General features: G+C 42.0%; 1 protein-coding gene across 1 annotated transcript in view; it reads right to left on the reverse strand.

Annotated features, from left to right (window-relative positions):
- Positions 1-1,725: 1,725 nt before the first annotated feature.
- SV2B (synaptic vesicle glycoprotein 2B) overlaps positions 1,726-16,167 on the reverse strand; it is a 29,186-nt gene continuing 14,744 nt past the window's right edge. Inside the window, exons 4-12 of the mRNA XM_013958384.2 lie at positions 14,690-14,823; positions 13,844-13,933; positions 11,317-11,427; positions 10,123-10,211; positions 9,213-9,377; positions 6,447-6,580; positions 5,288-5,488; positions 2,790-2,949; positions 1,726-1,909 (exon numbers count right to left, since the gene is read on the reverse strand). Of these exons, the coding sequence (XP_013813838.2) occupies positions 1,726-1,909; positions 2,790-2,949; positions 5,288-5,488; positions 6,447-6,580; positions 9,213-9,377; positions 10,123-10,211; positions 11,317-11,427; positions 13,844-13,933; positions 14,690-14,823 (1,268 nt within the window). The remainder of the gene's footprint in view (positions 1,910-2,789; positions 2,950-5,287; positions 5,489-6,446; positions 6,581-9,212; positions 9,378-10,122; positions 10,212-11,316; positions 11,428-13,843; positions 13,934-14,689; positions 14,824-16,167) is intronic.

The raw sequence follows: 16,167 nt of genomic DNA on the forward strand, positions 1-16,167 counted from the left end.
TTAAACTTCAGCCCTGCTGCATTTCAGCCTAGCCCTGCTTGTTTTTCTTAACAAAAAAAAAACAACAAAAAAAAAGAGGGACCCAAAGAAAGATTAAGAGCAAGATCGCTAGTAAAAGTATGAAACACCTTTTCATGTCACAAAACATCTTAGTGAGACAAATTCTCTGCATTATGTGACAGTTTCCTGTCAATTCTAGCCTATCACTGAGTTTGCTAGGATAGTATAATCAGAATTATCTGGGCAATTGTGATCATTGGTATTTCATTTAAGAGTATGCATTTCGTTCTTGCTTCCCAAGAAAATATATCAAAAAATGAATGATTCATTTTGCTCCTAGATGCAACAGAATTGAAGTCATATGATAAAAAGGGCATATAATTTTTAAAATGATCCTTACAGGATACCAAACTTAATTATCACACTTAATAGAGAATTTAATGTTCTGTACAGTGAAAGCTTGCTGTGTGCACTCTCTGTATAACAAGTTAAATGACTGTAAGTAAGTATGCTTAGAGCATTTCAATGAGACCCAAATATATAAGAAAATCAAACATTATATCCTTTCACTAATATGGCTAAAATGCTGGTAAATTCTTAGTCACCACATTATAGATATTAGACAAAAAGTCCCCTATTTACACTGGATAATATGTACACATTTGGTTTGATGAATGCTCCAACATCATATCAGTTTCTCCTCCACGAAATTTGGTAGGAAAAAAAAATCTTAACCATCATAGAAATATAAACTCCTAGTGATCAATACATTTAAATATTTGGTGTCTGGCTATGAAGAATGATGTGTCTCTAAATTAGTCATCACTCCAGATAATCTTGATTTAATGAGATTAGTTTTTAGTGTCTCTTTTAAGGTCTTCTTAAAGATGCAAAAATGAAAAATTATAAATTTCAATGGGTGATCACTTCAGTGTGTATATGTATGCAAGTATGTGTAAATACCCACACATATATATATATAAAATTATGTATGTGTATATATATATATATATCTCCTAGACCTGGAAAGTGCCTAGTGATTCTGCATGCCCAAGTGAAGACAACAAAGGGCTTTGAGACCCAGCTTCTTCTGAGAGAGCTGAGCACACATCCCCATAACCTCCAGAAATCAGGACTCTTTCTGGTGGGTTCAGACAGTAACCCCAAAATCAAGAGCGCTAAGGTCACCAGGTGCATTTGGAGCTCTTGTCACTATTGCTGGATCTCACCTAGAGTTGGTTTGTTAAGTGCCTCCCATTCTGCCTTTCGGGACCAAGCGTGGCTTTATGAATTGCCAGGGAGAGCTTGGCAAGGCAGGCAGTATCTCACAGCTCTGCAAAGACGTACAGGCGTCAGGATCTGTTCTCCCATCAGACACACTCACACCCACACAGGCACACAAGTGCACAAAGCTGTTCACATCCTCTGTCGTTACACCGAGATGGAGAGGGAAAAGATAGACCCCCAAGCATTCCCCAGTGTAGGCAAGATTAAACACGAACAGCCAAGCTCTGCAATGTGTGTGCCATAGCTGCATGCGCCTGTCACGGCTCAAAAAGGGTCAGAAATTAGGGGTTTTATCCCTTTGGGGTCTTCTTTCCCCCTGCCCCCTCTCTTTGAGGTATCGACAGAGCACTGTACAAGTGGACGTTTTGATTTTTCTAAACATGGCTCTTTTTTGTTCTTCTTCTGCATTACCCGCCTCATCTCCCTGGCTGCAGTTCCTCACATCAGGACCTGGTCTCGAGTCTCTGGTAGGCGCAAAGCTAGCAGGCCACCTCCGACCAGAGCAGAGGAAGCCAGAAGGATGGGAATCACTTTGGTTATCCCAACGAAGGAGGCAAAGATTGAGTTCCCCAGGATGGCACCAAACTTGCAAAGCCCATTGAGGATGCCAAAGGCTGTTGCCCTGTGGAGAAGAAAAGCAGAAAGCAATGGTTAGGAATGAGGTTCTCAACATAACTACAGATCTCAGTGGGTTATTTTGTGAATGCTTGTATGTTGCCCAGGCTACATTCCTAGCAAACAAAGCCAGACAGTATAACTAAATATATCTGTTTTTTATGTCTGTGTGAATGAGGAGAATGTCTGTGTGTACTTGTTTCTCCTTTTTATCTCAACTTCTCCCTAGACCTTGAGTTGCCCACTATGACAGCTTTTGTTCTCCACAAAGAAAGCAGGACACAACCTTCTCTAGAACTTGTCAAAGCCCTTCCAAGCACTGGTTGGAGTGGCTTGTCATCAGAGAAACAACCTGGGCACTCCTCCAAATCCTGCTTCACCCAGCAGCTGAAAGCATGCTGCCTCCTGGCTCTCCCCAACAGCCTGAAAAAGGCAGAAAAGGCTCTTAATGATGTTGCCAGAAAGGATCTTATCTCCAGCACATGCTCCCAAAAGTTTCTGCACTGCCTCATCTCCCAAATCATTCTGTGCATGTGGTTGCCTCCAGGTTGTGGAGGGGAAGGCTGTCATGGTGATGAGCTATGACAAGAGGCCGGGGGATACAGTCTGAAGGGCCGGACTTCCATGCATCTTTGTGGAAATGACAGACTGTTCATATTTTATCTGCCCATAATTTACATTTGCCCACATAAATTCCTGAATACAAGCTACCATGCATTCAGAGTTACACCTGCAAATGTCAGGGCTGATCAGGTACAGCTACAGCACTACTCAGCCCTTAAGTATTTGTTAAAACAAAAAAATACACCTCCTGCATCTAATGTCTGCTGGAAGCGAAAGGCCAAAGTCAGAGGGTAAGGACTGAAAAGGAAGAATTCTCTGAGCACCTCTTGTTGGTGGGATAGAGCTCAACGGTGATCACATCCAGGGCATTCCAGGCGGCAATGCTGGCCCCGCAGAACAGGCACTGCCAGCCAATCATTGCCGACTCGCTGTTGCCAAAGAAGAGAAAGAAGCAGCACACTGCAGAGATCAGCATTGAGCCACCTGCAGGAGGGAGCCAAGAAAAAAATGTTGGCATCAGTTTCCCCAGTCCATGGCCAGTCAACCTCACCATTGATAAAGATGGCTTTCAAATGGCAGTGTTTCACCCCCAAAATGAACAAAATCCTCAAAAGCCCCAAAATACCTTTATGCTGCCTATCTGTCATTCTCTGATGTTGGAAACCAGCCTGAAAATGTTCTCAATCCATCTAACCATCTGATCTTGCTGATATTCCTGCTATATAGAGACTCTGAAGACGGGCTTTTCCAGGCAGGTTTCCAGCATCTCAGGCTTCCAGATGGACCCAGGAAGAGCAGAGGCAAGTAAACATGAAAGTCAGTGAGGAGGAAGAATCATTGTGAAGGTTTTTCTACTTGAGTTTTGAGTGAAGAACTGCAATTCATATCATATTCAAATCACTTGAAACATTTCTAGTCTCAATTAGGATAATTTACAGTCAATTGTATAAAGCACTTGAGGTCTCTTAATTATAAGAACATCATTAGATTTCATGGCACATTTGCACAGGAGCCATAATTTTATGAATACCACTGAGGGAGAAAGTGAGAGCGTTCATGCTCAGTTAGTCACAGTTCAGACTCAGAAATATTATTGGATACATAACTACCTTCTTCCCTAGCTGGGCATTTTCACCTGAAGGATGCAATTTTTGCAAATCAAAATATCTTTCACTGGAAAGTTCTGTTGTTGCTGAAGTATTTCCATTTACTATCAGGAATCCAAAGAATTGTTTTTGCTTATTAGCTTGGTTTTGAATTAATTTGACACAGACCAAAATAATTTGAATGTTAAACTGGAACAAAAGTGCTTCATTTCGGATATTATGCCCCTGCGGTGTGCAGCCTATGGAAAGCTGCCATCCGATCCAGGACTCCATATACTCTTCTGTTCCGTACTACCTGGCCAAACTACATCCAGCACTGTGCTCTAGGATTATTCCCTCTGCTTAAGAGGTACAAATGAGGATCACAGGAGGTACACCAGGAGAACTGACATTTGGCACAGGAGACGGTTTAATGGAATGTGAGAAACCTGAACTGAAGTCCCAGTGAAGCACATACCACAAAAGAGAAATTCAGTTTTTGTGGTGAGCTGACCAGAAATAATTTGTTCAGCAGTCTGATATGGGTGGGATGCCAGAAGGCTCTGTGTCAATTAAGAATTCCATAGTGAAACATTCCTTCATGTCTTTACCAATTTTTGTCCTGTACTTTTCATTCTGCAGAAGAAATAGCATTTAGGATTCCAGCTGTCATCTCAATTTCAGATGAAAATACTGAAACGTTGACATGTTTGCTGGGTGGATAATCTGATTCTCATTCAGCTTTATTATTTTTTTTCCCCTCACAGACCCTCTGTTTTTTATGGGTCTTTTCCAAATTCATTGCATGAACCCTAATTTTTTCCCCGCAGTGGACATTGCTGACGCACACGTGGGGTCATCTTGCTTGCCTTTTTACCTGACTAACACTGAGGTCATCAGGCTAAGCTAATTAAATTCTTAGAAGAGAGAGACAGGTGAGATCAAGAGTGTGATTCAGTCTTTACACCTCAACCACATTCCTCATTTTTCCAGACTCACTTGTCTGTCTCCCAAGGCATGATCCCCATTGTGCCTAGAAAGCAAGGTTTGAACCTTGGAAGAAAGGACACCAGAAACACCCAAAGTAATCATGAAGTTTATGAGGTGATAACTTAATCCTGTAAGACTAAAGGGTGGCTCTCTTTCTAAGCCTTAATGCGGTCAATTAATCTACTAGACAATCTCTCAAGATGTTTGTATTTCATTTGGAAATCAGAAACCTAAGAGAGAGAATTCCTGGGCTGCCAAACAGCCACAGCAAATAATCTTCATGAATATTCATTGCTACCAGCAAAGTCTTTCATTTATTTGTACAGAATGTTATGGACATCAGCTTAACTCAGTAGCACCAAAAAGTCCCACAGCAGCTCAGACTCTGTTGTGCTGAGCACTGGATAAACACACAGGCTTTGACATAAAAGTCAAAATAAAGGAAAAAAAGCAAGATGACATAGCTGCACAGAAAAGGCGGGGTGGGAGGAGCAGATAACTTGCCCAGCGCCACAGAGTAGATCGCTTGGAGAAACAGAAATAGAACCAAATTGTTCTCGGTCGCTGTCTGGTGCCTCACCCTCGAGACTTTTCATCTTTCAGCTCCATTTGATACGGGAATGATTCATCTCCACCTGAGCCCGCTACACTTGTGTTCATACATGTAGATGCAGAGGGACCTTCACGCTGACCTTGACTCTGCGCATACTCATGACTCGCGCCACGCACCTATCATCCGCACTCACCAATCATCTTTATCCTCCCTATTTTGTCCATGAGTAGTGCAGAGATGATGTTGCCTGGCAGCACGGACAGGCTGCCCAGGAAGCTGACAAGATAAATTAGGAAGTCATTGTCCTCCTCGAAGTCCAGGTGACAACCTTCTTTCTGCTTCAGAAAAGTGCTGTTTATGAGTCTGCAGTTGATGAATTTGTGTTCGTAGAGATCTACCAGGGAAAGAGGCAAAGACTTGATCCCACTTGACTCATATCCCTTCACACAGCAGGAACAGGAGTCAGGATCAAAACTGAATCGAAATCTGAGAGGTGGTCTCCACCGAATGGAAATGACCATTTCTAACTGATACTTAAGTGGCAAACTGCAGCTGCATGCTATGCATCTGGTGGGCGTAAGTTCGTGGACTTCCTTATGTTTGTGGAATCGCCTGGACCAGTGCCCCCGTGTCACAAGGACCAGGGCGGTGCAGGCTGTCACTGTCATGGTCCTACAGCTTGTTCTCTGCCAGAGGAGACATGAAAAGCTTTTTCAGGATAAATTAATGAATATTTTATTGCTTAGGATCATCAACCAGAAGTTAGATATGAATTAAAGAGAAAACCGAAAATTGTATTTTAAGCTGAATTTGTTGAATTGAGAGCTGGTAAACTGCTAGGCATTTTGCCACTATTTTAGCCTTCCAAGGTCTGAGAGCAGATTTCTGCATTTTCCCTACAGTAGGAAATAACACCAGAAGCCATGTGGTTAAAAACACTGACGGCAGCTTGAAACCTCCTTTCAAATGCATTGTTAAAAACATGGAATTAAGCAAAAATTGGAACCTAAACCATAAATGAGAACAGCCTCAACCTGTGGGGAAATGCTGGTGGCAGCAAGAATTTTCTGACAGGCTCATGCCTACATGGACAGCTAAGCTCACTTTGCGGGAAAGGAAAAATGTCTAGCCAAGCTATAAGCCAAAAGCACTATGTATTTTCTGGCTTTCTTCCAGAAACCAAATGGTCATAATGCTAACACAACAGCTGGTCCCTTTACCCTCTTTTTTCTGTCATCACTGTCATTACCCAGCACATATACAGACACACAGATCTCTATCATCCTTTCTCCCAGAGTCTGATACAATGCTTCCTAATTATAGGGACTAGACCATATTAGGAATGCCTTTACCTGTGTTATAAAAGACAGTGGACACGATGGTGCAGTTTTCGAAGAAGGTCTCACTGGATGTCACATCTTCAAAATAGCATTCCTCAAACAAGGAATCCTCAAATCTCACTTGCTTGAATTTCATGCCAATAAATCTGTGGGGCAGGAAACAGAGTTTCATTCTGTGCTGCGAGGTACGTCCTATATTATATAGTGTGTAATGGCCGTTTCAAGAGACAAAGCAGTAATGACGATTTCTGAGGTCATTTACAGAAAAAGTGTTGCTTGAATGCATAACTGTATTCCCCCTGCAAATTCCAACCCAATGCTTATGCATTTTGTATTTTATTAGGAGAGATGGGTTTGAACAAGTTTTTTAAGAGATGTGGAGCTTTTAGGATTTCTGGCAGCTTTTCCATTCCTCAAAATAGTCACATCTAAGAAAATTTGCTGCTGAGGCAGACTGGACACAAATCCTCTCACTTTCGGTACTCATCCATCTGAAGAAGACATCATTTTGCTCAGTGCATGACATTCTCTTTGTGAGCTGACCTTGCTGCCTTCCATATCCTGCTTCTTCCTCAAGCATAAATAAAAACAGCCATTATCAGATGCCTATCAAGCCATTTGGTGAAAAGCTTCTGACAGTTGTTCGAACTAGAAGTGATTGTTGAAGCAAAAATGCATGATGATTTCTAGAGGGAGTGGGGAGATTATCTGTGTACCACTTGTACCCATCTCTGTCAAGGACTGCATATAGTGCAAAGAAAATAAATTACACCAAGAATAATCATTAGTGTGAGGTGATTGATTTCTCCTCTGATGGGAAGCTTGACATTTCTGCCCTGCCTGCCTGAGGGATGACCCAATATTGATTTACCAGTAAGATTTTGCAGGGATGCTGGGAAGATGTATTAGTTAATGCACAGGCATGTTTTGAAGATATGAAGAGCTATTAAGTGCATGTGTTATTGCTCAAGCTAAGGAGGCCACAACTGTCACCAAACAAAAAGGCTTCTAACATATACCCAGAAATTTAATTGAACTGAGCATTTACAAAAGTCTAATGTGATGGGTATTTACACCATTAAATGAACACTAGCTTCTAACAGATACTATTAATGCACAAAATACATGAAGACTACTCAAGTCTTTTGCTCCATCTAGAAGGTATCTCAGGTTACAGCAAAACTTAAGCTGACCTGTATTTGCTCAGTAATAGCTTGTGATGTATTTACTCTTAAAGGCTGTTAAAAGCCCTTTTAATTTTCTTTCTTAATTTACATCTTTAAGAGAGCCACATAGCAATGGCCTGTGTTCAATGGTGTTTTAACTCACAGCCAAGGCCTGGGGGCAACAAGAAACTATAAATCATATTGAGATATGCGCTAGGCATTACTAGAATGTAGCTTGATCAGGTTTTGAGTTATTGAATCGGAGAAGGCCAGTGAAGGAGTATAGTGATATACAGGACAATTTTAGGTCTCCATCCTGCATGGTGCTGACCGTCTATTCTCAATGATGTTAGTGGAATCTGAGCACCTCATCCAGGTGCAATACAAGGGTCCTTGGGCCCTAAATCTGACCGGCATCCACTTCTCACCATGCTTTGTTTGACTGCTCCATAGGCAGGGAAGTAGCAGTTATGGCCCTAGGTTCAGACCATCAAGGACAACTCCTTACTGCAGTGAAGGTTTCTGGCAGGATGTAGGAGCACGTGCCAGGAGGACCTTCATCAATCTCCATCAGATATACACCAAGGAAATGTAGACAAGTAGTTTTTAAGGTAAAAGGAACAGTCCAGATAGGCAGCGGGGCTTAACTGTGAAGAGCAAAACAATGAGTATGTTGTATAACACTGAACATCCAGTGGGACCTCTCCACATAGCGCAAGGGAGCTCGAGTAACACCATGTCTAGTCTATTGGGAGCTATGGGATCTCCACAGAGTTTACATAGGGGTAGATTTCCATCCATTGCCTTAGGATATAGAAAAGTATAAATGGTCTGCTACAAATCACTAGGATTTCTACTGCGTGGACCTCGGAGTGATTGAGGTGCAGGCTGGTTACACAGGTCCAGGTCCAGTCCAAAGAGGATAAAGGCAGGAAAACAATGACCTGCTAGAGTAACGTCATTTACTCCAAAGCAGTAAAAGAGAAGGTGAAACAGTGGGAAGAGGCAGACTTAATGTGGGAGAATCACACCAGTACAGCTGAGGGTCATGACACAACTTGCATTGAGGGGCTGCAGGATGGAGACTGGGGTAGGTTGTATGAAGGATTTTAAGTGAACATAGCTTTTTGTTTTCAGAAAGCAGAAAAAGAAGCTTTGTTACAGGAGATGGTCTCTGCTGCCCAAAGCCAGTAGATGTCAGTGTATCCTAAGGAAAGAGAAGTCACCTCTTCATTCAGAGATGCCCAACATATCCAGGTGTGTGCTCATTCCCTGCTCATTGCTCTTAGCAAGCAGCTGCCAAGGGGGACTACCAAGAGCTGGACTCTGCAAAAACTTCTCAAATGCATTTTCTTGGGTCTGGAGATGCAGGTGGCTGAGGCTGAGTGTGTGAAAAGCAGGATAAAAAGAATATTTGGTCTGTGAAAAACTGCTGCTGGGATCTGAGTTATAGACTCTGTGCCCAAAAGAACAACCAAGATCCTCAGCTTTGTGGAAAATGAAGAAAAGGAGTTTCCTAGAAATATATTTTAGTTCCTTTGAAACCAGAGTTACTTATCCAAATGTGCCATTTCCCCATCAGTACTAATCAAACCAAGCTCTATTCACTTACTTATCATTTTTATATTCCCCATTTCTGTGGATCTGGTTTTCCAGCGTGAAGTTAAAGGTGAAGTGTGACACTTCTTCCTCATCAAAGATTTTCACACGGGATTCATACGCCTCTTCTTGGAGATACCGGATCATGTCAGGGAACCAGACAATAAGGCCATAGTAACTGCAGCCAGATGGGAGGAACATGTTAGGCATACAAGATCCTGTACAAATGTCACAGTGCTTTTCCCAAGATCTATTTCATAACATGTAAACCTGTCAGCTTCCTAAGGTGAATGCATTTCTGATGCAAATTCTTGCTCAGCTCTGACACTGGGCTAAATAATGTGTTTCTCTAGTGTAAGCACCTGCATTATATAGCATAAACACCTAGCTGCTCTCAGAAGCACATTGATCCATTTTAGTTAACCTGAAGCAGGACAACTCATTTAATTTTCACTGACATTGACTCCTTGGCTGGGAAATATAGCAATGTGCTATACTTGCTCCCCAAGAGATATGCAGAACTGTGAGAAATATGGGAGCTCCTCTTGGATTGCAGGTTTCTGCAAGTGTGAGGCCATACTGAGGTTTAGACTGTTGGACAGCTGAGACACAGGTAGATTTTTGGGGACAAAAGACATGTGGACAGGATCAGATGAAAGATCTGGAGGTGAGAAATTCTGTATACTGGTATACACTAGTAACCACCCCTCAAGTCCTGGTCTGTTCAGAGCACATTGTATTCTCATATAAGCAATCAGATCAGTCAATATTTCATAGGGTAGCAAGGCTTAGTACACAAATACTCTAAAATAAGAGCAGGATTCATTTTGTAACTGTTTATTTAAAAGTGCAAAGTAATTATTCAAACTCTGAGAGCCCTCAGACAACTCTAGTTTCCTGAAAAGACTGGAGAAGTACCTTACCTTAAGGCCATTGTAAACCAAACCACAGCCAGAATCAGTGTGTTCATCCTGTACTGGGCTGTTAAACAATATAGCACATTGTCCCAGACCTACAAATCCATGAGAAGGAGTCAGTTGCAAGGAAATCCTAGCAGAGATTTGCGAGATTAATTTCTGAGTGCATCATAAATTTAATGTTTGTAGTAAAAAGGGCTCATCTGAGGAAGGTCAGATGTGTGGCTTAGATTCAGTGTTTGTTCAAAATCATATTTATCGAGGTAGATTCCTGGCTTACAGAAAGATCACGTATTCAGCTTATGTCCCGGGGTACTTGATCTGAACCCTCTGTAATGAGCTGGAGTGCATGACTAGAACTGTGTGTTTCACTGATGGGCCAGGATAATGCAGTGTCTCCCTCAGCTTATGCCAATTAATTGTGGATATGAGCCTGTTCTTAGACTATCTGACCATTCCATCTTTTCACAGGTACGTATAGTCTCAGGGCTGCTTTCAAACTGAGGTATAAAGCTAACTGGAGAGCAAAAAGCCAAACATAGTTGACACTAAGATGAGTGGGATGAACTCAGGTGTGCATGAAGGCAAGCACACCAGGAGAGAGACAGAACTCCTCATGCTCTTATCCTTGCCATATACACATAGTAACAGCACCTGCATTGCTAATAATTAAGAAAGACTGTCCTTTACTTTAAGTACGTCCTCTGAGACCAGAAGCATCTAGCAAGATTTTCCACAAAGTTCTGCATGGGGACAGGTAAACCATATAGCATGTGGGAAATATTAAATTAGGTGAAGAGATAATATAACTGTGCTAGAAACACCCTCAGCAAGAGCAAGGAGCAAGCACTCTTATGAATCCACTGGGTGTTGTAAATTCACTTAGGCTTGGGTATGAGGGAATCGATATTTATCCATTCAGAGGAAAGTCAAGTGCTTGGGGCTCTGTCTCGTCCTGGAAGCTTTGCCATTAGCACGGCTTGACTACCATGGTGGTCATTTTGGGACCTGGCTGGCACTATGGCAGTTTGCATGTACATGCGTATGTATAGAAAGTGCAATTGGATTACAGACCTTAGCAAACACTTGCAATCTTTTTGAGTGAGGGTCAGGATTTCAGGATGCAGTGGCCTGCCTAAAGCTATGGAGCACAGGAGCCCAAAGTGCAAAAGCTCCTTCTGAGATGTTTTTTCTTCTCACCTGTTTGAAAGTGGTCGTGAATCTGACCAGCCACCGCTGATACCAGGTCCCTGTTGAGCTCTGGATTTCAATAAATTCATCTACTTGCTTTGGAGTTTTGATATAGGAAACCTGAAAAGAAAAGAAAAAAAAATGAAACAAATTTTCCAGGGTTGATCTTGGGTGGATTTTACATTTCACTGTCTTCTGGATAATGCTTGCCACCAGGTATCCCTTACTATCTTTTTCTTGAATATTATCACTAGAAAGTGAATTAATTGATCTTCTTATAGTGAGAGATTTTATTACAGAAAGAAGTCTTCCTTCCTGCCTTCTTCCTTTCTCTCTCTCTCACTCTGTCTTTATCTCTCCTTCTCTGAAACATTTCAGATGCATCGCATCCCCTTCAATCTTTCATTTATTAGTTAATGCTTGTGCACTAGGTGATTTCTGTAGCCCTTAGATTTTCCATCAAAGATTAGAGCTGGGCAATTACCATAAAAAGTCTCTCCATGATTAGCCAATTGTATCTACATCAAACTGTGCCCTCAGGATTTTTCTTCAAACACAACCGGAAGGAATATTCCCCAATTCGGCACGTTTTAAGAACCGCTAGCAGAACTTCTGTGACAAACGGATGTGTAGATAGGAATCTTTGCACCTGAAATGCATCCAGTCATGAAGTGAAATCACACCATACAATCAATTGACTCTGTCAAAGCAGTCTGAATTTTCAGCACTGTACACCTTAACTGGACTGCTCATGAAGCCTCAAAATGAATCCCGGGAAATATGTGCTGAGTAACTTTGAATAAAGGACATATTCAAGGAAAGCATGATCTGTTTGTAAACATTAAAAGGAGGTGAAAATTTACTGAATAAATTACTGAGTAGGAATGATTCGCTTGGCTTGGCTGTACTGTCACTGTGTTCTTTTTGCTGGCACCGTTTAAATGTCAGATCTGGAAACTGTCCCCGTGACAGCTGATTCACGACAAACTGGCAACTTCTGGCCTATCAGAAAAACACAAAATCTGACAGTTTGTACTACACCAACTGAACTGAACCTCCACCCATGCCAAGGGATGTCAGTAAATCTTGATTCAGCAGACAACATCTCAGTGTGCAATATTTAAGATCAGTGAATCACATAGCAGTCATGTCTCTGCTGGCTGGAGTAATAAGCACTAATGGGTGCTCTATGGCCTCGCCAAATTCCTGTAGCCAGCACAGATCCTCACCGCGTCCTACTTGGAGATACACGTTCCTGAGTCTCATAGGTGAATTCAAACTGACTCCTAAAAGCCTTGGGATACAGCTTGTGTTAGAAGCAGGAACAGCCCCATACAGGCATGATAGCACCCGTTCCCAGGCAGCCCGCAGGCTGGTCCCTGAAAGGCATCTGAAAAGCCCTCTGATGTCCGCCAGCTGAGTACGCGTGACTCGGCTCAGCACGCACATTCTCCGTGCACGTACAGCTGACATGTCACAGCACGGCTTGTAATCTCCGGGGCAGGTTGGGTCCATCAGGGACACACCAGGCTCAGCGTCGGACCCAGCCCAGCATATCAGAAAACCCGGTTAGGGATTTCACAGAGATGCTGTTCTTGGTCACCTTTGTCATCAAGGTTTGCAACAGTTGAATGGCCTGTAGCCTAGAAATAGCATATATGATTAAATTCCTATCTTTACCTTCACACAGTTGTCATCTACATAAATTAATCTTTTATATCCTTGAAGGATCATTCCTGAGGGACCCTGTCTCATGACAACTCCTCTGAACAGGGAAACTTGCTCTATTCTTTGCCTTAAAAGACATGTTTTACACACAAATATATCTCCTTTTCTCCCCTCTCTGCATCCTTCAAGAGCATGTGTCCTCTCATCTTTAAAAGCATAAATCAAAGACTATTCCCTGTCTGGCTCACTGACAGTTTACAACTGAATTATAGTAATTTGCAGCTAACCCCAGCATACATCTTTTACCTGATTTTACTATTAACCTAGTCCCCTGGTGTGACCTTTTTCACAACAAGCAGCAGACTAGTGAGTAATAACCACTCATTCACTTTCCCTTGGAGAGATTAAAGATTGGGTATGAGGCAGATAGATAGAATTTGGGAAGCTCATTAGGAGGTACATGAAGTTTAATCAGAGTTTGATTAGAAGCCTGAATGGAGAAAGGAGTGATTCAGATCTCCCACATGACTAATCTTTCTCCTGTTTGTTTTTAGTCTCCTAGAGCAGACCAATTAAGTGCAGATGTAATTGGAAAACCACTGGCCTGCATGCTATAGTTTAACACCAGGAATGAAGAGTATTCACTGCAACTGAGCAGGACTGACTAATTCTTGAAAAAACAGGCTGGTATCTGACTTTAAACATGCAACATGCTACCCCAGAGGCTTTTTCTGATTGCTGAGGGAGGTCACATTGTGAAGGCACACTTAAGTCCCTGGAAGGAGGAATAATACCGGTCCTGTGCTGCACCAGGGAACATATGTCCAGCTTTTTGTTTTACCTGCCAATGACCTTGCTAACAACTCACCGTAAATACCCTCTCTGGCTCGCCCTTGGCCCTCATGTTGGTGTCATGAACTTGCTTGAGGATCATCCAGGCTTCATCATGTTTGCCTATCTGGAAACACCAAGGAAAGGGAGAATAAACGTTGCTGTTCCCAGCTCTGCAATTTATTAAAGCATATAGACAAACCAGCACTAGAGGCCCAATATAGTGGAGACGCGCACACACACACCACTGGCTGTGTTAAGGACAAAGAGCTGAGAGCAGGGATTATATTTACAGGGAGTGCAGCATTTCTGTGACTGGAGAAGGGAGTTACCCTAAAACCATCTGGGGCAGGAGAGGAATCAGGGATGAAGTGTTATGTTAGACAAGAGTAGAGGAGATGTATCATCAGACCTGAGCTCTATTCCCATCTCTGCTAAGGACTTGCAGGGTTAACGTGAGCTAGATATTGCCACAGTGACAGCATCTGTGAAATGGGAATAAATAATACTTCATCAGAGCTCTTAGGTTTATGTATTTTACCTTGCTCATCTGCTTGCTCTTCACTCTTCTTCCAAGATTCACTAGTTACAATCCCAAACTCTGAGAGAGATGTTTTTGAAATGTTGGACTTAGAAAATCCCCAGCCCTTGCTGCCTTCTTCCTGTCTGTCTTTTAGCAGTGAAACACCAACCATTTTTGATTAACCCCATAGTCTGTAGTCTTTAGGTTTTAAGTGATTCACAGAGTTAGTGTGTGTGGGCGTGAAGGAGTGCTTTTGCTCTGAACTTGTTTTATACATTTTTGATGGGACAAAGACAGACAGATGAGGGCACATGAGGGACCAGCTATCTTCTTCTACAAAGTTCAGATGAATCATCTTACCTCCAGCAAAAACCGCGGGCTTTCAGGCATGAATTTCAGTGCCACCAGAGAAGCAATACAGGGCAGAGAGCAGACAAGCACAAAGACTCTCCAGCTGTGGAAGTGGTACTTGGTTCCCATACTGAAACCCCAGCCTGGAAACAGTGAGAGCCAAAAAGTAAAAATACAGACCAGGCATCCTGATTTTTCTCTCTAAAGCAGCTCTGAACTGGACTGTACAGCTCTGCACAACACGGGGACAGGCTGAAAGCTTGCTATACTTAGTAATGACCTCTTTTAGAGGCTCAATAGTACGTTCAATAGATAATAGCACATGAGCTCATGTTCATTACAGAAAAAGGAATGCATTCTTGCTCAGGATCTGTCTTTCTAGAAACTTCCTTTATCTTTAGGTTTAGAAGTCATCTATAAATAAGAATAGCTCCTTGCAGCTGTAGGCGAGCAAGACTGGGAACAGGGATAGGATCCAGGGCCATAATTTATTGCTTATCGCTGATGTTACAAAGAGTTTACAATAGTTAAGTCTTCTCTGATCTGAAAGGCATGTTAGAGACAGCTCCTTCAAGTCTCATAACTCACACTTGTATTTCCTTTTTCTGTAGAAGTGAGCTAGGCAAGTAAGATTATTTTTTCCAGACCTACGAAATCTAGGATTCATAATCAGAAGAATACTACTCCTGCATTTGGGCTCCCCTGTCTCCTGTCGGCTCCCTGCCGCCCCACAAGGTCAGGTAGCCCCTGCCATGGAGCAGCAAGTACAGTGTCATTCCTGTGCTGCTCCTTTAGGGACCTGCGCCAACACAAACATTTCCTTAAAATACACTGAAAGGCAATTACAATCAAATACCACACGTAAACTTGAATAAAAGCATTTTTTTCTCAGTTTACTTTTTCTAGACTCATATCTCAGAAGAAATGTTTTATCTCAATTTTCTTCTATAGACATTTTCATTTGCATAACAACAAAATAAAAAAACAATGGCTTTTGCAGAAGTCTCATTTCCCCCAGTCATGGTGCTGCACTCCTTTCACCAAGTTCCAGAATAGTAGGGAATCATGGGAAATCAGAAAGAAAAGTTACAGCGCACAAAATGTAAAAACACAAGTTACACAATATCAAAAGCCATCTAGAAAATAAATGTAATGTAAACACGTAAAGGTAATGTAAATATTATATTTTAAGGGCTTTTTAAAGCAAATGCATTTGCAGATAATGAAAGATTATTTCAACGTGACATCACTAGGCTAGGTAAGTTTATATATTTGTTCCAGCAATCTGCGTCTTATTGATCAAAACCATGAACATTTCTTTATAGTGAATATATTTGAAGCATATTAAAACAGTCATCATAGATAGATAGATAGATGGATATTTGTGCTTTTCTTCAGGGTCTTTGTGGCCTGCCCTACTTTCCTCAAACAGGATTTTGCGAACAGCTGGTGTCAGTGGATACTGACGGAATTAATCTTTTCCAGTA

This window comes from Apteryx mantelli, chromosome 15 (assembly GCF_036417845.1).
Source record: "Apteryx mantelli isolate bAptMan1 chromosome 15, bAptMan1.hap1, whole genome shotgun sequence".
In the NCBI taxonomy this organism is placed as follows: Eukaryota; Metazoa; Chordata; class Aves; order Apterygiformes; family Apterygidae; genus Apteryx; species Apteryx mantelli.